This window comes from Bison bison, unplaced genomic scaffold (assembly GCF_000754665.1).
Source record: "Bison bison bison isolate TAMUID 2011002044 unplaced genomic scaffold, Bison_UMD1.0 scf7180017864371, whole genome shotgun sequence".
Lineage (NCBI taxonomy): Eukaryota > Metazoa > Chordata > Mammalia > Artiodactyla > Bovidae > Bison > Bison bison.
This window is the reverse complement of record NW_011494943.1, coordinates 9,591,173-9,616,629: the sequence shown is the minus strand read 5'-3', so window position 1 is coordinate 9,616,629 and position 25,457 is coordinate 9,591,173. Positions and strand designations below refer to the sequence as shown.

General features: G+C 59.6%; 2 protein-coding genes across 2 annotated transcripts in view; one reads left to right on the top strand and one right to left on the bottom strand.

The window, feature by feature from the left end:
• The window catches only part of DNAH17 (dynein, axonemal, heavy chain 17), a 94,428-nt gene extending 78,392 nt beyond the window's left edge, over positions 1-16,036 (top strand). The window contains exons 67-80 of the mRNA XM_010856518.1: positions 559-699; positions 929-1,099; positions 1,502-1,624; positions 2,141-2,334; positions 5,033-5,181; positions 6,239-6,366; positions 7,921-8,148; positions 8,818-9,009; positions 12,405-12,584; positions 12,943-13,125; positions 13,752-13,934; positions 14,132-14,275; positions 14,735-14,960; positions 15,767-16,036. Of these exons, the coding sequence (XP_010854820.1) occupies positions 559-699; positions 929-1,099; positions 1,502-1,624; positions 2,141-2,334; positions 5,033-5,181; positions 6,239-6,366; positions 7,921-8,148; positions 8,818-9,009; positions 12,405-12,584; positions 12,943-13,125; positions 13,752-13,934; positions 14,132-14,275; positions 14,735-14,960; positions 15,767-16,014 (2,490 nt within the window). The 3' untranslated portion in view covers positions 16,015-16,036. The remainder of the gene's footprint in view (positions 1-558; positions 700-928; positions 1,100-1,501; positions 1,625-2,140; positions 2,335-5,032; positions 5,182-6,238; positions 6,367-7,920; positions 8,149-8,817; positions 9,010-12,404; positions 12,585-12,942; positions 13,126-13,751; positions 13,935-14,131; positions 14,276-14,734; positions 14,961-15,766) is intronic.
• The window catches only part of PGS1 (phosphatidylglycerophosphate synthase 1), a 37,398-nt gene continuing 27,224 nt past the window's right edge, over positions 15,284-25,457 (bottom strand). Inside the window, exons 10-11 of the mRNA XM_010856517.1 lie at positions 24,958-25,455; positions 15,284-20,463 (exon numbers count right to left, since the gene is read on the bottom strand). Coding sequence (XP_010854819.1) covers positions 20,344-20,463; positions 24,958-25,455 — 618 coding nt within the window. The 3' untranslated portion in view covers positions 15,284-20,343. The remainder of the gene's footprint in view (positions 20,464-24,957; positions 25,456-25,457) is intronic.

Below are 25,457 nucleotides of genomic sequence, written 5' to 3'. Positions count from 1 at the left end.
TGGGCTGATGGTCATTGAGAAGAGAAGTCCCAGCCTCACCGGGGCCCCAGGACAGGGTGGGGGGCACGGATGCCCACCAGGCACGTCATCTTCATCTGCTGATGGACATTTAGGTCATTTCCATGTCTTGACTGTTGTGAATAGTGCTGTTATAAACACAGCGGTGCATGCATGTTTTCGAATTATGGTTTGTCTAGTTATATGCCCAGGAGTGGGATTCCTGGATCATATGGTAGTTCTCTTTCAAGTTTTTTGAGGAATCTCCGTACTGTTCTCCATCACGGCTGCACCAACTTACATTTCTACCAACAGTGGGAGCAGCAAAGGTTTCCCTTTGTTCCACACCCTCTCCAGGACTTGTAGGCTAAATTTTTAATGAAGGCCATTCTGTCTGGTGTGAGGTGACACCTCATTGTGGTTTTGATGTGTATTTTTTTCTAACAGTCAGAAACGGTGAGCATATTTCCATGTGCCTGTAGGCGATCTGCCTGTCTTTGGAGAAAGTCTACTTAGGTCTTCCGCCCTAAGTGACTTTGGTTTGTGACTGCTTGTTTCAAGGTGCAAGAGGCAAAAATCACAGAAGTTAAAATCAACGAGGCGAGAGAGAACTACCGGCCGGCCGCGGCGAGGGCATCCCTGCTGTACTTCATCCTGAACGACCTCAACAAGATCAACCCCATCTACCAGTTCTCACTCAAGGTGCGGCTGCCTCCAGGCCCGGGGCTGCGGCCCTCGGGTCCGGGCTGCAGGTGTCCGTGAGGGGCGGGAGTCGGGGCACCAGGTCTGACCAGCACCAGCCCAGGGAGTGAGGGTCCGAGCAGTGCCCCCAGACCCCGAACCCCAACAGAAACCAACCAGAGCCAGCATGGGCGGCGTGGAGCAGGCTCCGGGGCCGTGCCCAAGCCCCTGCCTCCGGTGACACCCCCAGGCCTTCAACGTGGTGTTCGAGAAGGCCATCCTGAAGACCACCCCCGCCGACGAGGTCAAACAGCGCGTGATCAACCTGACGGACGAGATCACCTACTCGGTGTTCATGTACACGGCCCGCGGGCTCTTCGAGCGCGACAAGCTCATCTTCCTCGCACAGGTGGCGTTTCAGGTAACGTCCGGCCTCCGTGCCCTGGGACCTGGACACGAGGAACCCCCAGGGGCGAGGTGGGGGGGTGCAGGGGACACTTCGGGGGTGCTGGAGATGCAGAGCCTCAGGCTCCGACTCAGACCCAGTGGCTCCAAGCCCCCACTTTAACACCATTCCTGGTGACCAATGGGTCTGAGGCACTGCCCTGGGACACCCCTGAGTTCATCCCAGGGAAGGAGCCCTGATGGGAGCCATCAAAGTGGAGGGAAAAACCCAAGCAAACTTTTTGGCCGACCCAATAAAAACAAACGAGGGGCTGGTCAGTGTTTCCCCTGCAAGTGGGGGGCGTGCGCCCCTGTCCACCCACCCCCCGCCCCCCACACAGCTGCGGCACAACAGCTAAGCCAGCCCCCCACCTCTCAGGTCTTGTCCATGAAGAAGGAGCTGAACCCAGTGGAGCTGGACTTCCTCCTGAGGTTCCCGTTCAAGGCCGGGGTCGTGTCGCCCGTGGACTTCCTGCAGCACCAGGGCTGGGGCGGCATCAAGGTTGGTCTCAGACCCTGAACACCGCGTTCTCTCCCTGCCTCGCTCTGTTTCCTGCCCAGCCCGAGTGTGTTTACTAGGCGCTCGGAGCCGGACGTTTAGGAGAATGGGGAAGGACTAGGGAGTGATGGGCTGCCTGCCAGCTCACGGGGACCCTGCCGTCCTACTGGGTCATAGCAGGTCCATCATCACACCCCTGCAGGTGGCAAACTGATCCCCCTACTCACCTCCAGGCAAGTGTGCAAAATGTCAAGGTCTGAGTCAAAACGACCAGAGGAAGGTGGTCCCCTGGGATGAGCAGGCCCCCCCCAACATTCCAAAGCCCCCCTCCCATCCAGAAAAGCAGCCGAGAGTCACATCCCTAGATCAGATTCCTCCTCCCTCATCCCAGCGCTTTCTCTGGTTTGCCTCCAGCCCCCAGCAGCTCATCGTTTGATCCGTCAGGCATCTCCCAGAGCCTAGGGGCAGGGTGCCCCCTGGGACAGACAGGGGAGAGCTGAAAGTGTGGTCTGCCCCCAGGCCCTCTCGGAGATGGATGAGTTCAAGAACCTAGACAACGACATTGAGGGGTCTGCCAAGCGGTGGAAGAAGCTGGTGGAGTCGGAAGCCCCAGAAAAGGAGATCTTCCCCAAGGAGTGGAAGAACAAGACGGCGCTGCAGAAGCTGTGCATGGTGCGCTGCATGCGACCCGACCGCATGACCTATGCCGTCAAGTGAGCGCCCCGCCCCGGGCCCCTGCCACTCCCACCCCGCCCACCGGTCCCCGTTCTGAGCTCTCGGAGCACTGGGGTCTCCAAAGGTGGCCAATGGGACTCCCCGCCTCCCCCGATGCTGGGCGAGGACACCCTGAGCTAAGTGACAGGAAGACAAGACTCCCTGGGTCTGCCGCCAAGATTAAAAAAAAAAGCCTGGGCGCTAACGGCCTGCGCAACCACACGGGGTCCTTGTAGGATGCTGTGGGGAGGGAACTGGCAGAGCCATCAGTATCGGAGGACATGCGTGGCCGCAGTGACTGGACTTCAAGTAAATCTTTTATTTTTACGGCTCATTTGCAAAGGGAACAGTTGTGATTTCGTGAGCAACCTCCCTGGACCTGAAGCACCTCCAGGACCGGAAACTTAACCATTGAGTTTCAGCTCCTGGCTCCTTTCACTCCCCAGAGCACAGAAAGACTCCAGGAATAGCAGCCGCTGTAACACACGCACACCAACCCGGGCAGACCACTGTGTGTCGTGGGGAAAGGAGGAACCAAAGCAGGCCCCGTTCTCTTGGAGAGGCTTCTTGGTTTTCCACTTGTCCCAGTGGCCTGAAAGCCACCAGATTTCCCAAAAGACGCCCACGTCCCTCGTAGAATTCCCCTCTGACAAAGCAAAGGCCTGACTCACACCCACCAGTTGCTCAGGGACCAGTTCGTTTCTGTTTTGCTTTGTTTTCCTGGGACGAAAGAGGAACGGGACCCGGAGGGGTTCTGGGCGCAGGAGGAAGCAGGTAGAGTGAAACCAGACATCACGTCACAGGGAGAGAGCAGGACCCTCCTGGGCTCAGCGCCAGAGGAAGGATGGACAAAGTCTGAGGAAGACCAAGGGGAAGGGCACTGGCCATCCCTCGGGACGCCGCCCGCCGGGAGAGCTGAGCACGTGTGGGTGTCCAGGCCCACTGCCCCCAGAGCGCTCGTGAGTCACCCAAGTCACACAGGAGAAAGGGCACCGGGACCATGTGGGTGACCATGAACACCAGGCGCTCCCATGTCACGCTCTGTGATGGAGGCGAGGAGAGCAGATTCACCTCCCCAGTGAAACGGGAGCGGAGCTCAACAGCAAGGAGATCCAGGTCCAAATCCATGGCGAATAATAACACACAATCAGCAAGAGCCCGGGCGCCAGGTGCCGGGCGCCCCAGAGCTTCCCACCAGGTTCACTCGGCCCTCCACCAAGCCCTGGAGCCCAGTGCCTTCCCTCCTCCCGTCCACAGGCCCCAGGAAGGTCACTCGCCCATGACAGACAGGGTGCTGGCATCAGGCCCCCCAAAACGCCAGCCGGATCTGTACACCTGGCACCAAGCAGGCCACTGAGGGTGGCTCTGGTACCCACGTGTCCATGACGCAGCGCCAGAGCAGCAGAGCCCAACCGGAACCAGGTGCCTGCTGTTCTGTGTCATCAATTCGTCCGCACAGAGTGACCACATGGCCCGGCCACGTCAGGAGCAGCAGTGAGCTCGTGACATTCCTGCCCCAGGGTGGGACCTGCTACCTCCCAGACGTCCTTCCTGGGCAGGGATCCCCACAGTGACGTTCCAGGTCAATTTCAAAGGCAGGAGCTGAACACGACTGGAGGCCTTAAGCAGGAGCCCCCCCAGCCCGGGATCAGCACTGAGCAGGAACCCCCCCAGCCTGGGGTTGGCACTGAGCAGGAACACCCCTCTACTGGCCTGGGGTCAACACTGAGCAGGAACCCCGCCCTGGCCTGGGGTCAGCAACGACTCAGGAGTCTGTGCAGAAGCCAGTAAAGGCCAGACTACAGGGTGGGGGTGGGGTGCAATGAGAGATGTCACTCCTGCGGGAGTAGGAAGGCCCACCTGGTGCCCGCCCGCTAACTCCCTGTTGACTCCGAGGGGTGCGTTGACATGACCAGGCCCACCTGAGGGTCTTCACGATGCTCAGAGCCTCAGGTTGCTGACCCCTTGGGAGTCATCTCTTAAGGAGGCCGCCGTCCTTTCCAAGACCACATTGGACATAAGTTTAGCTCCCATGGCTCATTCAGACACAGCGAGCTCAGCCACCTGTGGTCAAGAGGGAGGGGCAGAGACCTGAGATGAGATGCCCAGAGTCACCCTAGGAGGGGCCTCAACTGACCCCAGCCTTGTCAGGGTCAACACAGAGCCTGGGGCTTGGAAGAGAGAGGTGCTTATGTGAAGAGAATTTGGGGTTTTTCTGTGACTTTCCTGAAGGTGCATGTTTTATGGTCCTTGGAGCTCGTCGAGGCGGCTCTAATATACATGTCCTTCCTCCTCGGGCCCCTGGGAGATCACCAGGACCCTTAGATGGGTCTGGGTTCTGCTCCTTGTTGCTGCCTTGGTCTGGAGAGCGGACAAGTGTGCCAGAAGCAGGAAGTCTCTAGGGACAGGCCTCTTCCTTGGGAGCAGAGGTGTGGTCACCTGGACGCCATGGCACCTTGAGTCCCGTCCTGGCTGGCCTTGTACACCTTTGAAAGCGGGGGCAAGAGCCTCTCACCTGTCCATGTGCAGGTGGATGGGAGCCAAGGGCGCCCCAAGCAAACACCACACATGGCCTCCCTGCTTACAGGAGGTGCCAGCAGAAACTGGCTTTCCACCTAGAGACCCTTCTCTGCCTCAGAAAGTCCCCCAGGGAAACAGGCCCTCCCCTTTGGGTCTGACCGAGTGTTGTCCCCTCAGGAACTTTGTGGAGGAGAAGATGGGCAGCAAGTTCGTGGAGGGCCGGAGCGTCGAGTTCTCCAAGTCCTATGAGGAAAGCAGCCCCTCCACCCCCATCTTCTTCATCCTCTCCCCGGGGGTCGACCCCCTGAAGGACGTGGAAGCCCTGGGTAAGTGTGGCCAGCATGAGGCGGCATCACGGGTCCAAAGCATGGAGAGAGACCCCTCCACTCCCGGCAGCAGGGCAAGTGCCTGACACGCAGCAAGGACTGCTGCCGGGGTCCTGTGTGCCGCTGGTGGGACCGCGAGGGGGTGGAAAGATGGCCGGTGGTCCCTCCCTAAGTCACACGCAGAACTGCCGGACGGCCTGGCACGCCCACTCCCGGGGACATTCCCCAACACACACTTCACAGGGACCAGCTCTCACAGCGGCCAGAAGGCAGATCTTCTGGCCTACAGGCCCACCAGCTGATGAATGGCTGATCCTACAGAGGCGAATCCATGAAAGGCTCCGTGGAGACTCGGACAGACAACAGATTTATGCACGTGGGGGAGGGGAGGAGAGGCTGATTTATGCACATGGGGGAGGGGAGGAGACGCTGAGATGTATGTACAGAGTGACCTGGAAACTTGCATTACCGTGTGTTAAGTAGCCAACGGGAACTGGCTGTCTGTCTCAGGAAACTCAAACAGGGGCTCTCTATCAACCTAGAGGAGTGGGATGGGAGGGAGCTGGGAGGGGGGTTCAAAAGGCAGGGGATATAGTATACCTATGGCTGGTTCCTGTTGAGGTTTGACAGAAAACAACAAAATTCTGTAAAGCAATTATCCTTCAATAAAAAAATAGCGCTGACCCACCCTTGCAACATGGACAGCAGAGAGAACATTGTGCCAGAGGCAAGTAGCCATGTTCTACGATTCCTTGTCTCTGAAACGACGAATCCATAGAGCCAGAAGGCAGATTAGTGGTCCCCAGACGTTGGGGGGTGGGGGCAGCGGGATGGGTACAGGGTCTCCTTTCTCGGACGATGAAAATGTCCTGGAACCAGAGAAACAGTTGCACAACATTGCGAATTATGACATGTCCCTATTAGAGATGGCTTTCAAAGCAGTACACTTTGACCTTTTGTCAAATTTTAAAAGAGGGTATGGAATTCCAAGCTGTGGATCACGGAAGCTCTGTTTTTGTCATTCAGCCTTCCCCGTGCTTTTCCTGTTTTTCTTCAGGGAAAAAACTGGGATTTACCATAGACAACGGGAAACTCCATAACGTGTCCCTGGGGCAGGGACAAGAGGTGGTGGCCGAGAACGCCCTGGACGTGGCAGCGGAGAACGGACACTGGGTTATCCTCCAGGTGCGGGGGAGAGGGTGCCCACGCCCCTGTGGGTAGGGGACGCCCGTGCCCCTGGTGGGAGGGCTCCCCAGGGCCTCAGCACCCGAGGGGATTGGCCTGAAGGCCAGAAGGAAGGGATTTGCGTTCACCAGCCTGGCTGGGACTACTGCAGCCTCTGGAGCAGGGCTCGGGGCAGGAGTCTCCCACACCAAGCACGGCTCCGCCTGGTCAGCAGGTGGCCTAGGGCGTCACCGCTGTCCTGGTGCTGCAAGTGTGGATCCTTCAACAGTGAGAAAGACATCCCCCCTCCTCCCTGTGCTGGCTCGACCGCCCGTCCTTGGCCCTGCAGCCTGTCCAAGTCCCCACCCTGGTCCACCCCGGGTTTGGCAGACCCCGCAGCAGGGCAGACCTCAGTCCACGGGGCCTGGCCCGGCCCCGTGTGGGGACCCCGGGTTTAAGTCCTTCTCTTAGTTCATTTTCTTTTACAAAAACAATCTCCACTGTAAGTCCAGTTACCATCTGTCAGGAAAGACATTACCTCACCTTCCCCACCATGCCTGTGACTCATCTGTTTTGTAACTGGAAATCTGCGCCTCGTAATCGCCCTTCCATTTCTCTCCTCCCACCACCCCTCTGACAACCACCTGTTTGTTTCATCTATGACTGTTACGTTTGTCCATTTGTTGTTTGGATTCCACACGTAAGTGAAATCATATGGTATTTGTCTTTCTCTGTCTGACTTCTTTCACTGAAGCATATTCTCTAGGACTGGCCACGTTGTTGCCGATGGCAAAATTTCGTTCTTTTTTAGGGCTGAGTAATATTCCATTGTGTGTGTGTGTGTGTGTGTGTGTGTGTGTGTGTTACATATATACACCACATCTTTTTTGATATTATCATGCACTCTGATTTTATATTTTAAATCCCATGATACATTATTGCTTGTTACAGTCAAGAGATATTTTTAAATTTACCCACATAGTCACCCCATCCAGTGCTCATCGTCCCTTCATGTTTTGCTGTGCTTCTGTTCTATCCACTCACCTACTGACGGGCACTTAGGTTCCTTCCACACCTTGGCAGCTGTAGACAATGCAGCTGTGAACACAGCTACGTGTATCTTTTGGAATCGCGTTTTCATTTTCTTGGATAAATGTCCAGAATTGGGGTTGCTGGGTCACAACATAGTTCTATGCTTCATTTTCTGCGAGGAACCTGCAAACTGCTACCCACAGGGGCTGCACCAATTTACAATCCCACCAACAGTGCACGAGGGTAGCCTTTTCTCCAGGTCATTGCTTTCCACCCAAGCCTCTCAGAGGAGGGGCGGGGACCATGTAACCCAGCATCAGGGACCCAGCCCTGATGCTGGGTGGAGGGTGGGAAAGACTCACCGAGGCTGGAGGCCCTGAATTAACTGAGCACCAGCCTCGACTCCGGGGCCTCAGTCACTGGGTGAGATGACCCAGTGTGGCCAGCGCCTCGGGGAAGGGCAGACGGCAGGGTCGGGACCACTGCGGAGGGGCCTGTCCTGGGGAGGAGCGTGCAGGCGCTGAGCCCTGGTCTTGGCCACAGAACATCCACCTGGTAGCCCGGTGGCTGAGCACCCTGGACAAGAAGCTGGAGAGGCACAGCGCCGGCAGCCACGATGACTACCGCGTGTTCATCAGCGCCGAGCCGGCCCCCAGCCCCGAGAGCCACATCATCCCCCAGGGCATCCTGGAGAACGCCATCAAGATCACCAACGAGCCGCCCACGGGCATGTACGCCAACCTGCACAAGGCCCTGGACCTCTTCACGCAGGTGGGACCCCTCCCCCGGGACCCCTCCTGTGCTTTTCACCCACACTTTTCCCCACTGGGACCCCTCGACAGATGTCTGCCCCTGATCTGGCTTTCTGGCCCCAGGCCTGCCGCCCCCACAGAGCACTTGGCCTCCGGGTGGTGCTCGCAGGCCTGAGCCGGGGAGGAGGACACTGCTTAGCTTCCAGAAGCCTCTCTGCTCAGAGCCACCTGCTTAGCAAAGACCAGTTAAAATCTCACCTGCCCAGAGAGAACTAGCATTCAGACTCAGGGCTGAGTCTGCCTTTCCCTAGGGCCACCTGCTTTCAGAAAGGCTTTGCTAAACACCCCCTCCCCCTTCACAGGTTGTTTTTGGACAGTCTGGGATGTGTAGACGATGAGGAAATGTTAATAATTGCACAGGAATTATATTGGGGAATATTTTATTTGGAAGAAGTATCAGTAATTTGACTTGTATCCTATACTTACGTGATACAGTTGCATTCAAAGCAAAGACAAGCAAGCATTCTCTACCCGACTTAACAGACCAGCACAGAGCAGTCAGGGGCCTTAGGGCCCACCCCTATCCTCCACCCACCTTGCACCGCCCGTGAAGCAGCCAGCAAGGATGGCCTGGCCCCGCCGGGGCACCCGTGTGGACCCCACCTGACCCGGGTGTGTCCTCCCGCAGGACACGCTGGAGATGTGCACCAAGGAGATCGAGTTCAAGTGCATCCTCTTCGCCCTGTGCTACTTCCATGCCGTGGTGGCCGAGAGGCGCAAGTTCGGGGCCCAGGGCTGGAACCGGTCGTACCCCTTCAACAACGGGGACCTCACCATCTCCATCAACGTGCTCTACAACTACCTGGAAGCCAACCCCAAGGTATGGGCCAATCTGGTGCCCGCCCGCCCACTCCATTGCTCCGTCTCATGTTTAAGAGACGTTCCCTTGGGTCCATAAGCCAAAGGAAACCTGACTGCATGAGGCTCCTCGTGACCCCACCCATCTGACAGCATGGTTAGCACCCAGGCCCTGATCGGCCCCTCCAGCAGTCCTCGGCTGTCTGGCAATTTTTATGACTCCATGAGGGTCAGCATCTTTGGGAACCCGCTCATCCTGCACCTGAACAGGGATTCCCCCAGAAAGGCCAGCCTCCTGGGCAGTGTGGTGAACTGGGAAAAGCCGAAGAAGGGCCTCGGGGGCTGCAGGCCTCCCCAGTCAGTGTCTGGAGGCAGAACACAAGATCAGAGGGCAGGCCAAAAAAAAAATTTCTCTGGAGACACAGAGCACTTCCTTTCGTTCTTGTTGAAAACGGAGACAAACGCGTGAGGTGCTATGAAAGCCGCCGTGAGGGCTGCAGAGAGGCAGCTCAGCCAGGAACTCTGGCTGGAGGGCCCCAGCTGGCCTGTCTGGGGCACAGAGCGGGGACTTGCGGGCGTGGGCCTGAGGTGGGGTGAGTCCACACGCGACCAAAGCCAGAGGCGGCCATGGCCTGGGGAACCGAGAGCCGCCCGGCCTCCAGCCTACTGCGCTCCTCTCGGGATCTCCCACGTGGAGCGGGGCCCTGGCACAGGACCTGTCTCTGTGAGCCCCCACCAGGAGGCAGCAGAAGGGGACCCCATAAACCCTGGGCTCCTCCGCACTCCTGCACAGCAGCACCTTCCTACACTGACTGCGGTGGACATTCTGCTGGCCCACAAGGCTCCCAGGGCACCCAGACTGCTGGGCCCAGTGCTTGAAGGCCGAGACACGCGCCCCAAGGATGTCTGAAAGCCTGAGGCTCAGAGCACCCCCTCCAAGCTTTAGGGGCTAAGAGACAAGGGGTGGAGAATACCCCCTGCCCATCGTAAGAAAGCTCAGACGCACTGGGAAGAGGGGAGACCTGGGCCAGCTGTCCTCAGACCCTGGAGGAAGCGGACCTCCCAGGACGGCCGCCACCCAAGCCTGAGACTGGAATGTTTGTTTGCTCAGTTCCTGGCAAAACACCCAACCCCAGACAAAGCAGGAGGGCAGACCGGGTGGAAGCCGGCCCTCCTCGGGGAAGGGGACGGCAATCTCCGTTTGCAGGTGCTGGTGAGGGTGGGGGTCACTTCACCTGTGACAGGGTCTGAGCTGCACGCCAGCGGCACATCTTACGACACTCGCACAAGTAAACAGACGCAGGAAGACGTGGAGGAAGAATTGCATCATCACAGTAGCTTCGTCAGAGGAGTTCTCTCCGGGAGATTCGAGTGGGAGGAGGAGTGGTGCTGGGAGCTTGTAACGACATTTACGCAGAAGCTTCCCTCGTGACACACAGAACCTAAGAAACCACTTCAGGACGCACACCGTGTGCTCCCATGACCGCCGGCGTGAGGGACGCTCGGCGTCCCGCTCAGCAGCATGTGCTCAGGCCTGGGACCGGGGCCTGCAAGGCCCAATCATCCCTCATTCCAGCCCATGGCCCCAGGGAGACAATGTTGAGTAAACACCTGCCATGAGGTCACCCGCCGCCCACAGCCCCTCCGTCCTCCCAACTCTGAGAAAGTCAACCCGGACTCTAGGGACAAGGCCTGGCAACTTGTCTCTGAGCAGCGCTCTGGGGACTCCATCCAGCAGGTGGGCACACAGCACCCGCCCCCGGGGGTCAGTCCCACCAACCCCCTACCCGACCCGCAGGGAAGGGCCGTCCCACCAAGAGGCCGTTTGCGGAGACCAGGGAGGCAGAGCTTGGGGTGTACCTGACCCCACTTGGCAGGAGAAACAGAAGATGTCCCCGAAGCAAATACACAGAATGCAGAGAAAGCAGCTCAGCACATACTCAAGATAACCAAGCAGGGAGAAAAAGTGAGAGTCACAGATGACAACGAAGAGGAGATTAGTATTCCAAGTCAAAGTTCATGAGAGCACACCAGACAAGTTCTTGGGACTTCCCTGGCGGTCCAGTGATTGGGACTCCATACTCTCACCCCCGACGGTCTGAGCTGGATTCCTCGTTGGGGAACTAAGATTCCCACATGTTGTGCGACTCGGCCCCCAAAAAAAGTCAACAAGTTCTTATTCAATTAACTTTAACTTGTCTGTTCTTGGCAGCCAGCTGCCATCCAAGCAGGGCACTGCAGGAGCTGCATCAATGCCCACCTTGCCCTTAAGGAGTCGCAATCCTCAGAGAAAATAAGTGTGTGCGGTGAGGTCCCAGGCCGGGCGGTACATGTGATGCACAGCATGTCTCAACAGAGAGCCACAATACACTCTGGGTTTCAAAAGCTTGGTGCAAAGCTAACAAAAAAAAGTGAAATACCTCATTCATAATTTTGATGCTGAATGCCTGCCGGAACAATCTTTCCACTTAAGTGGCTGCTGGAAAATCGGAAGTCTCGTTCATGGCATCCCCGTGTGGCTCTCACTGCTGGACAGCGTTCTGCAGGAGGAGCAGCTACGCACTGGGATGAGAGCAGGGAGGGGACAGGTTCCCAGCAGTCGGGGGTGGGGGAGATCTGCACCCAAGTGGCTTCAGAGGAGTGCAGTCGTGGCATGTGGTGGCCAAAGGAGCGGCACCCCAGGCCAAGGGCACAGCGTGGAAGCTGGGGCAGAGCCGAGGGATGCGCGGAGAGACCCGGCCACCAGCCGGGGGATGCTTGTGTGTGCTGCCTGGTTTGGTCGGGTTCCCTCAGGGCAGAACCAGGCTTTGGGATCGGGGAGAGGGTACTTGCTGGAGCTGGCTCTGCTACCGGAGCCCGCGTGGGCAAGGCTACTGGAGTATGCTTGGGACCAGGGCCCTGTGGGTGGGGTCAGTCAAAGACCCACTAGACTGTGAAGACAGGAAGAACTGCACTGCGTGGCCAAAAAGATCGTCGGTGCCCCAGAGCCAACACTCCGTCCATGGAGAGTTACTGCTCTTGTTGGAGATGGTGGTGAAGGGAAGGGTCACAGGCAGCTCCCTGTTCCAGCCCCATGTGGAGGAATAAAGGGAGCGGGGGACAGGCGGGCTGCGGGGGTGGGGTGGGCCTGCGGGGACTCAGTGCCGGTGCCAGGGGACTCATGTCAAGGGAGAGCGTGGAGGAGGGGTGGGCACAGGGCCAGGGAGACGGGGTGGAGGCTGGAGAGCCCCTCATGGGAAGAGGGTCGAGGAGGGGCTGATCCCATTCAGCTGCTGGCTGGAGTCAGAGGGGAGGCAGGGCCAGCCCTGGGCCTGGTGACCGAGGGTAGCGGGTGACCCTGCAGAGCGGGTGGGGGGGAAGGGGCAAGGGCGACATGAGGGCCTGGCAGGCCCCCTGACGGCAGCTGTCCCCTCGAAGGTGCCCTGGGACGACCTCCGCTACCTCTTCGGGGAGATCATGTACGGCGGCCACATCACGGACGACTGGGACCGCCGGCTCTGCAGGACCTACCTGGCGGAGTACATCCGGGCGGAGATGCTGGAGGGGGAGATCCTGCTGGCCCCGGGCTTTCAGATCCCCCCCAACCTGGACTACAAGGTGAGGAGAGCGCCCTCCAGGGATGGGGTAACACATGAGACACGGGCGCCCTCCGGGAGGCAGAGCAACAGGGGAGTGCTAGCCCGTGGGCTCCCTGGAGAGGGCCTCCGTCATGGACTTAGCACGGACCCTCCAGGAGGAAGCCAGCGGGCAGGCAACCCAGAAAGAGGGTTTGAGAGGCAGCCTCTACAGAGCAGGAGGGGAAATGCCCTCTCTGCAGTGGGGGGCAGCCCCAACAGGGGGTTGGCCCAGAGGGCAAGGGGTGGACGGAAGGTTCTGGGAAACGAGGCTTCATACGAGGACAGTGCAGGCTCCAGCTCGTGCGGCTCTCCCTGCTCACCTAGCCCCCCTTTTGCAGGGCTACCACGAATACATCGATGAGAACCTGCCCCCCGAGAGTCCCTACCTGTACGGCCTGCACCCCAATGCGGAGATCGGCTTCCTGACGGTCACCTCGGAGAAGCTGTTCCGCACCGTCCTGGAGATGCAGCCCAAGGAGACAGACTCGGGGGCTGGCACTGGGGTCTCCCGCGAGGAGAAGGTGGGTGTCTGACCCCCACCCAGCAGGGAACCTACAAGCTGGCTGCTGCGGCCCCAAACTAAGCACCACTAAGCACCGAGCGCTGAGCTAGAGAGCGCCATCCCCACAGTGCCTCCCTCCCCAGGGCTCTGAACCTCGGCCCAGCCCGGCCCGGCCCTGCCCTGCCCCGCCAGCACCGGGAAGTCGAGATTCTCGACTGGAGCGGAGCCTCGGTGCTATGAAGCCCCACGACCTTTTCTCCCATGACTGACCAGAGGTCTACGGGTGGGCAGTGGTATAAGGGCCCACCATGGGGCCACCCCTTGAGAGGGTGTGACCAGCACGTCCCCGCAGACAGCTCCCACCAAGGATAGGGTCACGACCCCACGACCACCGGGTGACCTCATGGGGGAGGGAGGCATCTTCAGGAGGTCTGAAGGCGTCGGGTAGAGCGGCAATGCTCCTGAGGGCACAGCCAGATGGCCCTGACGATGAGCCCGGGGCTGCACCCCCACGGTGCCCTTTTCCTGGCAACTCCGCCTGCCTCGCTCCTGGGCTTGGAGGTGAACTTCGGGGCAGTGTCCTGGCCTGGCACTGGGGCAGGGCTCGGGCCCAGTGACATGAGCCGGCTGGGGACTGGCTTCCAGGTGAAGGCCGTGCTGGACGAGATCCTAGAGAAGATCCCGGAGACGTTCAACATGGCCGAGATCATGGCCAAGGCCGCTGAGAAGACCCCCTACGTGGTGGTCGCCTTCCAGGAATGTGAGAGGATGAACATCCTGACCAATGAAATGCGGCGCTCGCTGAAGGAGCTGAACCTGGGGCTGAAGGTCAGAACGGGGCGGCAGGACCCGGGGCGGGACCTAGATGCGGGCTGACCACCCTCGGCCATGGGCCAATGAGCCTGAGGCCACTGAGCCGCACCCTCGAGGTCCCTGGGCTGGAGAAGTGGGCACCTCAGGGCCAGTGACGCCTGGGTCTGCATCACTGCTGAGCGCCCCAGCACCCCCAACTGTGTGTCCCCCAGGGAGAACTGACCATCACAACCGACATGGAGGACCTGTCCACAGCCCTGTTCTATGACACCGTGCCCGACTCCTGGGTGGCCCGGGCCTACCCCTCCATGATGGGCCTGGCGGCCTGGTACGCCGACCTGCTGCTCCGCATCAGGGTAAGGAGACTTCCGGGGAGCCACTGCGCGCTCAGCAAACCCGTCCCCAGGGCCTGAAGGGCAAGGCTGGGGAGCGGGAGTGTGCGAGGTCCCCGCTGGCCCGGCCTTGGTCAGAGCAGGGCCGAAAGAGCCTGGGCCACACCTCAGGGAGACAGGCCTCAGAGTGCAGCACTTCCCCTCGAAGGAAGCCCAGGGTGAGCTCAAGGTGTGAGCAGCTGCTGTGGCCAGAGATGCAGAGGCCCTCCCAGCCAGTCCAAGAGGCTCCAGAAACACCCGTTGGGGCGGCCACCTCCTGGGGGGGACCAGGGAAGGGAGCAGCAGCCTTTCAGACTCGAGCCTCTGACACTGAGCGCCCCCCGCCCAGCGAGGGGGAACCCCGGGCAGGCGGCGGGGGCCCCGCTGCCCACTGCGGTGTGGGGGCGGGGTGGCTCCAGCTCGGCCCCGCCCCTGCCCCTCCAGGAGCTCGAGGCCTGGACCACGGACTTCGCGCTGCCCACCACCGTGTGGCTGGCTGGCTTCTTCAACCCCCAGTCTTTCCTCACGGCCATCATGCAGTCCATGGCCAGGAAGAACGAGTGGCCGCTGGACAAGATGTGTCTGTCCGTGGAGGTGACCAAGAAGAACCGGGAGGACATGACTGCGCCCCCCCGGGAGGGCTCCTACGTCTACGGGCTCTTCATGGAAGGTAGCTGGCGCTGGCGGCACAGGGCCCTGGAGCCTGGTGTGCCTTCTGAGGGCGGAGGGCCAGAAGCCAGCCCCACCCCACACCCAAGGGCATGGCAGCCTGGCCCTCCTCGGAGCCCCGTGAGAGGCCATCACGTGGCCAGGTCCCAGCAGCCGCGGGGGGCTCAAGGCCAGCGCTCACTCAGCCCCCACCCTGTCCTGCACCAAGCGAAGCCGGACAGGACCGCTCTGAGTTGAGTGCCAGCCCCTCCCCCGCGACAGATGTCACCCCTGTAGTGGGGGTGTCAGGCCCCCTCCCCACATCCCCAGAGATAAGCACAGCAGCAGGCGTTCTCCATGTTTATTGTGGAATTACAGGAAATCTCAGCGTCATTAAATAGGGTGAGTAGAAATAAGTCCGGTTCAAGGAGGCAACGGTTCAAGGAGGCAACAGTTCAATGTGCGTCTACATGTTTACTGCGCACGGACAGGACAGACGCCACAGGGGAGGGGAGCGGGGAGCTTTAATCGGTCACTTTTAGCTGGAGTTAGTTTCCTGCCCCTGACAATACCACAAATGTAAACAATGGAGCCCAGGGCTTCAGGGCTGGGCTGGCCCGCCCCTCAGCCGTGGGCAGCGAGAAGCCCCCCACCACACCCTCTGCTCGCAGCCCCACGTGTGGTGATCCCAGTGCCAGTCCGGCCTCGGCACATCGCTGCAGGGGTGGGGGTGTGAGCCAGGCCCCGCCCCTCCCTGCCAGCGAGACAGACGGGAACCAGTCACCTCACCATGGACCACCCTGACCCTTGGGCGTGCCGTCCCTGCAGGAGCTCGCTGGGACACCCAGACCGGAGTCATCGCTGAAGCGCGGCTGAAAGAGCTGACGCCAGCCATGCCCGTCATCTTCATCAAGGCCATCCCTGTGGACCGCATGGAGACCAAGAACATCTATGAATGTCCCGTGTACAAAACACGCATCCGTGGTCCCACCTACGTCTGGACCTTTAACCTGAAAACCAAGGAGAAGGCAGCGAAGTGGATCCTAGCGGCCGTGGCGCTGCTCCTCCAGGTCTAGCTGGAGAGAGGCCCACGCTGCCCTGGGCCAGGTCCTGACTGCAACTTCAGATTCACAGCTGGGATCCCAGTCCTGCAACTGTCATTTATTTTCACAGGAACTGATGGTTGCTTTTTGTTCTCCTAAATAATCGAGGCACTTCGTAGCACATCTGGACTAATCAGAGGCGGGGTGGATAGGATTAAAACAATGATGCTACTGAGCCAGGCTTGTCTGATTCACTGGAGCTGGCCTTCAGCTCGGCGCCTGGTGGCCACCAAGGGCCTGGCACAGGCCTGGGGGCGAGGCCCCGATTCCCAGCAGCTGGAGGAACAACCCAGGACCCAAATCCTGACTTCCCACAGGGGCGGCTGGGTTAATCTTCCCCCATCAGTGGCCTGGAGGGTTAGAGCTGGAGGCAGTCCCACCCTTGGGCCTGATGCTACATGTAAACACCCACCACTAAGGGGCCAGGGCGTTCCGTTCCCGTATAAACAGGAGCTGCCACCTCCACAGGCTCTGTCTCCTAAAGCGTCCTTCCTTCTCTGAAGGAAGGAAACCTCCCTCGGTTATGGTAATGCCTCCTCCCTGCCCCAGAAATCTGAAAAACAAACTGTTTCCAAAGAGGGGCCATTTCCATGCACCTCAAGTACTTCCCTGTCAACTGCCCACTTTCTGAAATTGCTGGGAACCGGAGGGACCACTATGAACGCGTGTCTGTGCCCTGAGAGGTCACAGTAAACGTGCTCAGTGCTGGGCAGCACCTTCGTTGTCCTTCAGCTCCCGCCTTCTCCCCAGCAGTGCTCACTTGTTGCCACCACAACAGACTTTGAAGCAAAGTGCATAATAGACAAAGAAGGGTGTCACATAATATAAGGGATCAATACGAGAAGATGTAACCGTTACAGACGCACCTAAACATATAAAGCAAACGTTAACATGTGCAAAAGGAGAAAGACAGTAACAACAGCAACGGGCTTTAACACCCATTTACAACAATGGACAAAAAAATCAATAAGGAAATAGTTGTCTCAAATGACGCATCAGACCAGTAGGACTTTCTAGATAACTAGCGCACATTCCATCCAAAAACAGAATGTACGTTCTTTCAAGCACACGTGGAATGTTCAGCAGGAGGCATCGCGTGCTAGGAAGGAGACCAGGAAATACCTGGAGACGACGAAAATAAAACGCCACTTTCCAGCATCTGTGGGATGAAGCAAAACCAGTTCTAAGACTTCCAGGAGATCCCAGCAATACAGGCCTACCTCAAGAAATAGAAATTTCACACAGCCTAACCCACCCACCATCTAGGAATCAGAATCAGAAAATGAAGAACAGACACCAAGTCAGCAGAAGAGGGCCGGCTGCTCAGCAGCCAAGAAACCCTGGGGTGAGTGTGTCCTCGGGCACTGCAACCCGGGCTGAGCATGGCAGTGGGCACCAGGAGGGCCAGGGCCCCCAGCCCCCCGTGCTTCTAGCACAGGAGACAAGGTTCAGGAAAGGTGGCCCCCCACGCCCTCCACACACAGCCTGCCCACGAGCCAGCAGGGAAGGGACGAGAGGTGGCCCATCTCATTGCACCCTGAGCTCCAAGGGGCGCAGGTGGCTGCCCTGGTGCCGCTCCTGGAGCTGCCCCAGGAAGGCCCCCGTCTGACGGCTGGGGGGCGGTGTCCCTGTCGGCAGCCAGAATGACCTCAGCAGGACCGAGAGCAGCAAGGCCCAGACCTGCCTGACTCTGCATGGCCAAGCCGACGCACGTAGTTCAGAAAAGCAGCTGCGCTGCCCTTAAGGCTGCCCCAGGGGACGGGTGCAAACAGAGCGAGAAGCGGACAAGGCAGGCGGCGAGCAGGGCCCACAAACTCCAGAAACAGACGCCGGGGGGGGCGGGGGTGGGGGCGCCTCGCCTGCTGGACCCTCAGTGTTTCCTGGCTTAAAAGCAGAGTAAAGGAGCCTGCCCCCCCAACCCCACACTCCCCGCGCCAAGAAAACAAGGGCCTTGCTTTCTAAGTTCACCTTGATCCTGAAGTTTTGTAAAAACCTTTTTCCAAGGATTCTCATCCAATCCATGGGTAAAGAAGCAGTCCTCAAAGGCCTACCTCTGGGGCCAATGATCTACAACAATCCTGGGTCTGGTGGGGCTGAGAGGGAGAAGGAAAAGTGTCCCTCAAACTCTCCCTCCCAGGGACCTGGAGGATCCACGCCCCTTCAGCAGCAGGGGTTGTGGCCAGAGTCTGGATGCCGGGCAACCGCCTCTGCTGGCCAGAAGGGGCCACTGTAGCCCGTGGTGTCCAGGCTGGAGGGACAGGAGAGCCACCACTCTGACTGGAGAACACAGGCCTGCCGGTGGCCACCACGCAACTCATGCTAATCCCTGGTGATAACCACAGAATGCGGAGGTTTTCCAATTTTGCCTCCAGAACCTAAAATAAGACAGTCATTCATTCTACATCACACACGGCGAGTCGATGACAAAATTCTCTCCATGCTGTGAGACGATTCACCCTGGAGCTGCAATCCGGTCTCAGAGATAGAGCCTGGGACGAGCGCTGTGCTGCATCTGAAAGTGCCGTGAGCCCAGCAGCAGTCCCGGGGGAGAAGGGTAGGGGCCCAGGCTGCGGTGAGCCCCAGGGGGAGAAGGGAAGCCCCCTCCCCCAGGACCGTCCTGAAGGCAGGTGGCAGACACAAAGCAAGCAGGCTGCCTACTGCTCAAGCCCGGCTGTGGCGCAGGCTCGCTCTGGGCCCACAGCCCCTGCAGGAACGCAAACGCTGTTTACCGAAAGCCTCCCTCCAAACAGAAACCCAGTGCCCGGCACATTCCTTTGGCTTCCCTCCTCTGATCGTCCACAGGACAACTTAATAACTGGTTTGAAGACAGTGTTAACTGATGTGCTGCTGCCCCTGGGCAGCGTGGCTGCGGCTCCACCCACTCCCCACCGGAGAACCGGCAGACCTGTCTGGGCCCGGGGGCGGGGCCAGGGCCGCTCCAGGCTCAGATGGGGTGCCCCTAGCCCCGGAGCCCCGGCCTCCCAGGACCCACGCGCGAACGTGACCATCGGAGCTGCCAGCCCTCCGCAGGGAGACACGGCAGGTAGGGAATCCCATTTGTCTCCCCCCACCCCCAACTCCCTGCCACCACCCCGCCCCTGCCAGGGGTGAGGGCCAAGCCCTGGGGCCGTGAGGCCTCCTCTCTGGACCTGAAGCACCAGTCCTCTCTTCAAGCACCTGAAGGTGTGCGGAGTGGGACACACCAGGCTGGGAGGTTTTTGAAATCTGCTCCCGGAGACCCCAGGGGCAGGGGAGGAGTGGCCCCGGGGAGAGAGAAACAGCAGCAGGTAGAAGAGGCAGCTTGGGGGAAAGGAAAGCATCTGCATCTCAGCCTTTAAGCATTTTTTTACTCTCTGAATTTTTGTGTTATCTGAATAAAGTAATAAAATGTTGAGAAAAAAACGAAGTGAGAAAATGCAACCTTTTAAAGTGATGAGGAGAGAACCGTGACCCCAGAACACACACGGGGCCAGCACGGGCCAGGCTCGGCCGCTCAGCCTCCTCAGCCTCCACCCTGTGCTCCCGCCTGCTCGCTCTCCTTCCCCCACAAGCCCCTCTGCCTGGCTGGACCAGCGGAGTCTGCTCCAGAACGTCCCACCCCGAGACTGATCCACCTGGGGCCAGGTCAGGGTCTAAAGAGATCTGAACCCAGAGGGTCACTCAGGAGAGACCCCACCCCTGACGGCAGCCCTGGGGGCCGTCCCACGAGGCTTCCTCTTGTCCCCCCCTGGGACACAGCTGGTGGCCCGGGGCCTCGGGGCTCTCGGCAGGCTCCTGGGTGGGCAGAGCGAGTCCCGCCGCCAGTCACTGAGACCACCACATGTCTGCAAGCACAACCCAGGAGTGTCGGGGAGACGGGGTCACAGCCTGTCTGAGGCTCCGTCCGTCCTGCCCAGCCCAGGCAGCAAGCCCGGGTGCCCCCACCATGAGCGCTGCCCCTCTGCCCCCGCTGCCTTCAGAACCCCGTGCTCCGCGACGGACAGTGGGCACAGAATCTACCCCGGTGTCCGGCAGCCATGAGGCCCTGGCCCCAAGGCCACCTCCGGCCCCCATGCGAGCACAGACACGTCCCACCACGTGACCCCACCACGGCCCTGGGACCCGACGGAGGGTGAAAGGGCCACCTCATTAGCAGCAGGCTTCCAAGCCTTCGATAACCACCCATGACCCCAGACACACACCCCTGGGCAGGTAACCAAGGATGGACCAGAGAGCCCCCAAGCCCCTGCGAGAGGCCCCGGGACCCCAGCTGGAGAGGACCGCCCGTGGCCCCTAGTGACCCAAGGTCAGTACCTGCTGTCCTCAGAAGAAGTTCTTGATCAGCGGAGTCACCATCTTCACCCACAGCTTCACCTGCCGGCTCGGCTGCTCAAAGGTGGCAGAGGACACCACGCCTGCCCTGCGGTAGAGCTGCTCCTGCTCCTGGGGAAGAGGGACAACCAGGAGTCCCGGGGCGGCTCCAGGACCAGCCACTCGGCCTGCTGGCCCTGGGGCTCCGCGGGGGCCCTGGCGCAGGTCGTCCCTGTGAAACATCCCTGGGGAAAGCTAGTAAGCCGAGTGTCTACAGTTTGAAGACTGAGGTGCGTGGGGAACAGGCAATTTAGAGCTGAAGGAATTCAGCTGGTGGAGGAAATATTTAAAAGTGCACCCTCGATAAATGAGGCAGTGCAATTAAAATAATGAAGGTCCTTTTTTAAACAAGACACAGTTTTTCTTCTCTCAAGCTGGCAGAAAGTGGTAACGTCATCAGCCCTGCTGACGAAGGCCAAGGGAACAGGCACTCCCGGACACGGCTGATGGAAAGGGGGGGGCCAGGTCCCCGTCTGGAGAGCAAGTTGGCAACAGGTTATCGAAAGCCTTGAAAAGCTCCATGTGCAAGAGTTTATCCCAAGAAAATAACTACGCACTAAGATTTCTGTATGCGCACATTTATCACGCCAACATTTATGATGGAGAAAACCTGGAAAGCACCTAAATGTCCAACAACCAACTAATCAAACATAGCAAACCATATGACACACCGGCATTCACCACGAGCTGACCATGCCCTGGAGAAACACTGACCTGAGGATATGGGAAGGCGCACCACAGACTGAGTGCAAGGCACGGGGTGGGCACTAACACACACAACACAGTCCTGATTTCTTTAAAAAGAAAAAAGCCAAGTGACACTCTCCGTAAGCCCACAGACCAAGACCGGCTAGGAACGACCGAAACAATTTCAGTGATTATTTCTGGGTGACAAGGTCAGTGTCTTCTAATTTTCCTTCAATTTTAAAGTGAACGAATATTACTTTCATGTTTAAAAACGCTGACATAAGCCTTCGCTTACATGGTGTTCGAGAAGAGGACTGCCCTGGCGGCCCAGCAGCTAAGAGTCCACTTGCCAGTGCAGGGGCCGTGGGTTCGACCCCTGGTCTGGAGGATCCCATGTGCCGCGGGGCAGTGAGGCCCACGTCCTGGAACCTGCGCCCCGCGACCAGAGAAGCCACGGCAGCAGAGAGCAGCCCCCGCTCTGCACACCGCAGAAAGCCCACACCCAGCACGAAGACCCAGTGCAGCCAACAATGAACGAACGAATAAAAACATCTTTGAGACGAGAAACTGCCTCTCTTTTAAAACACACCCTCGAAGCTTTCCCGAGGCAGAGGCAGCAGTCAGAAGCTGTGACTTCCCTCTCTGAGCCTTGTGTCCCTTCCTCTGTGAAACCCTGACTACCCCACGCCCCAGTGAGGCTCCCTCAGCACTGGCTGTGCCAACACTCCAACCATGTTGGCACCAGGAGCCCCAGGGGGGTGCTGCGGTGCCGCCCCCCGACCTGCCGGGGGCCGGACGCTCTCCTCTGGGGGGTGGGAACGGAAGCCGTGTCCCTGGCCAACCCCTGTGACCCAGTGAGGACGGGAGGGGGGGACACAGCGCCCTCAGAACACGACAGACTGTCCGCAGCTCTTCCCGTCAAGGGCTGGGGAAATCTAGTGCCCGACTTCACGTCTTCCTGCACAGCCTGTGTGCTCAATCCCTTGTGCGCCGGGCCAGGGCCGGGGTCCCTGGCGCTTCGCGTCCGAGCCGACTGTGCCGCCCACTGCCCGCGGCTGGACGGGCCTGTCGGAGGAGCCGGCCTTGGTCTCCAGGGGCTGCTTTGCGGCGGTCTCCACAGACCCGGCTCCAGCTTTATGTTTTTCCAATGAATATGCAGCCAAGATCTCAATTAAATTACCAGAAACACTTTAAGTTTCCTCACAGCCTCCGCACAGGGAAGGAGAAGGAAGTCAGCTGCTCGGGGTCACAATGCTGTTCAAGGGAGGCTTCCCTAGGTCACCAGTGGGGAACCGTGCTGCCCGAACAAAACCAGGAAGCTTTCAGTTTTTATTGTATGTACTCAGTGAAGGGAAGGACTGTGGATTTGGATAAAAATATCTCCCCACTCCGGTGCCCAGGAACACACGGACAGGGCCCTTCCCTGGGACCCCAGGAGGACTCCAGAGGTGGCTTCTGATGGCAGGGCCCCAGGCAGCGGGGTTTTAGGGACTTTCTGGGCTCTGGGGAGGTTGTGCAGCTGGGCAGTCCCAGGATCGGGCCTCACAGGGCCTCTCCGGAGGGTGGCTGTTGTCCCGGTATGTGTGCATAGGTGGAGTTATCCAGAAATGCCCTTCTGCACGTTAAAGGCATAGAGGTGAGCGAGCACGCCTCTAAAGAGTGGAAGGGCTGCAGTGGTGCGGACTGTCACCCTCCCAACAAAACCCCTGGGACTCAGGTTTGGGAAGAAAAAGAAAATATCCCAAATATGTCATTTGGGGAAGCAGCTCCTGACCACAAGCGGCCCAACTTTTCTCAAGATTCAGGATGTGGGTTCAGTCCCCCTACTTGGGGAGCGGGGGGAGAGTGGCTAGCACCAGGACTCTGGGCACAGACTTGCTCCCCGCAATCAGCCCCAGGCCCAGAGCCCTGGGGCCAGGCGCACCCTGACCCCTCTATGTCTGGGAAACCCAGCTCCCAGCAGTGAGGCCGAGGTCCAGGAGATGCTGGTGCTCCTCTCACCCCAGCGCCCTGAGGCCGGCCGGCCAGCCCCTGCTGGAACCTCGGCGGGCGTTTGCTGGAAGCCTGACCATAGCATCTATGATCTGCTGAGCAGATCAGAGTCTCCCGCTGGCCGCCCAGAGCCCAACCGCCGCCACTTCCCCTCGGCCCCGGTGAGGCCCTTCCTGGCACCAGGGCCCTGCTCAGTCACTGACAAGATTCCCAGATCACAGGAGGCAGATCCCGGGGAACCAGGCAGTTACCATTTCCTCGTCCATCAACAAAGGCTCCAAGGATTTCGCAACAGTAATTCCCAAACACAAGAATAAAGGCTTAACACAGCCCCTGCACTTCTGAGGGCTGGCCTCCGGGGGTGTTATCTACGCTCCCATGACTCAGGAGGAAAGCTGGCACCTCCCCGGGAGAGGCTCTGTCGTAAAGGTCATAAATCCATGAACCCAAGGATCACCCAGGTTTCACGTGCACAGGTGCTGTGCTTGCGTCCCGAGAGTCCACCAGCCGCTGCTGCAGGTGATCCAACACAGAGACGCTCGTAGAAACAGAAAGGGGTTCATCTGCACTCATTCTCGGCTTTAAATGGAAAGACCACCATCGCAGGAGAAGGCTGAGACCGCTGCCCCTCTGGGAACCAGAGCTGCGTTCCGGTCCCCGGGAGCCCAGCGCTCTCCCCGTCCACCCTGCAACCAACCGTGGGCCCCTAGCAGCCAGCAGCAGGGGCTGGGGATCCCGCGCCCCGTGACTGACTCTCCAGCCCCAGCTTGGGAGAAAGGCCACTCGGGGGAGTCTATTCCCAGGGGAGTGGGAGGTCCTCGCTGGACCACACGACATGCCCGCCAAGCCAGATCAAGCACATTAAGTTCTCTCCTAGGACCACCCCTCCCCCACCCCCTCGCTCTCAAAAGTGCCTGCCTCCCCCTCTCACAGCTGCAAGGAAAGAAATCCTATTACAAGTGTGACAAAAACAATGCAGGAATTCCAAGACACCTTGGAAACGGGCCTGCCCTGCCCCACCGCCATCCCGACACAGGCAGGTGGCAGGCGGCATACCAGCCTCCATGGGGCCCTGACCACCACCAGCCCCTACAAACACACCACGAGGGGACCCCGCTCCTGGCCAGGCACACCTCTGAGCAGTCCCTCCACCACCTCCTGCAGTCAATCCCAAACCAGATCACTACCCAGTGAAACGATCTGAAGGAAAACAAATAGAATCGAAGTTCTCAACGCAAAAGGATCGTCATGCTGACTGGAGGGCACAGCAGTCTGGGACCAGGACAGTCCGAGCCCTCACCACGGCGCAGCTCCAAACAAACCACCTCTGTCTGCACGGCCTCTGAGGTCATTCTAAGGGCTGACTCTTTTTTCCGGCTTCTGTCTCCACTTGCAGAGACTCTGGCTCCCCGGGTGCCCCTTCCGCCTGGGTGGCAACCCCACCTCCTGCCTCTCCCTCCCCAGACTCTGAAGCACCTCTGAGTCTGCTTCAGACCCTCTGGGGAGGGTCGTCATCAGAATGACCCAGGCCGCCCAAAGCTGCTCCCTAACAGACCTGGGCGCGCGTCCTGTGTGACCCTGGCTCCTACCCCAGGAGCTGATCTGCCATCTCAGAAGAGGTTGGGACCAGGGCCGTATTCACATCCCTGTGAGAACAAAGCGTTCTCTGCCCATGTAGGAAAACGCAATGTCCCCGAGATGTTGGGGAGAGCACCTGCCAGGGAAGGGCAGGCCCCAGGTGCAGGCAGAGGGGTGCAGCAGGCCTCCCTCGAGTCCAGCCAGCGGCACACACTAGAGGACCCCGGTTCTTTCCCACCCTCGGGCCCCAGCAGGAGGCAGCCCCCAGGCACCCGACTGCGCCCCCACCGCCCCGCAGCCCCAACCGACCTGGTGAAGCTGCTGCTGCAGGGCCCGGCTCTCCGTGACGATAGCGATCTGGGCCTCCAGGTCCCGGTGAACCGACCTGTACCCAAAATTAGGAGAGCCAATCAACGTGAGACAGGGCAGGCTGCTCCCTGCCAGGTACAGCCAGAGGCCTGCAGGGAGAAGGAAACGTGCAGACAGGAAGTGAGCACGGCCGCCACCACAGCCTCTCCGCGCCGCGCTGACCTGGGGGAAAAGCAGGCCCGCGGAGTCCCGGGAGCAAGGCCGGGGGGTCCCGGGACAAGGGGATGGGCTCCCTTGGAGGACGGACTCCCCCAGGGCCCACTCTCGGCCCCGCCCGCTGACCTGGGGGAGAAGCTGCCCCGCGGGGTCCCGGGAACAAGGCCGCGGGGACGGGCTCCCCGGGGCCAGGTCGGCCCAGCCCAGGCTGCCATGGGAGGCGAAGGCCCAGTAGGGTCTGCAGGGCGCCCAGTGCTCTGGGCCCGCGGGGACAGCGGCCCTCT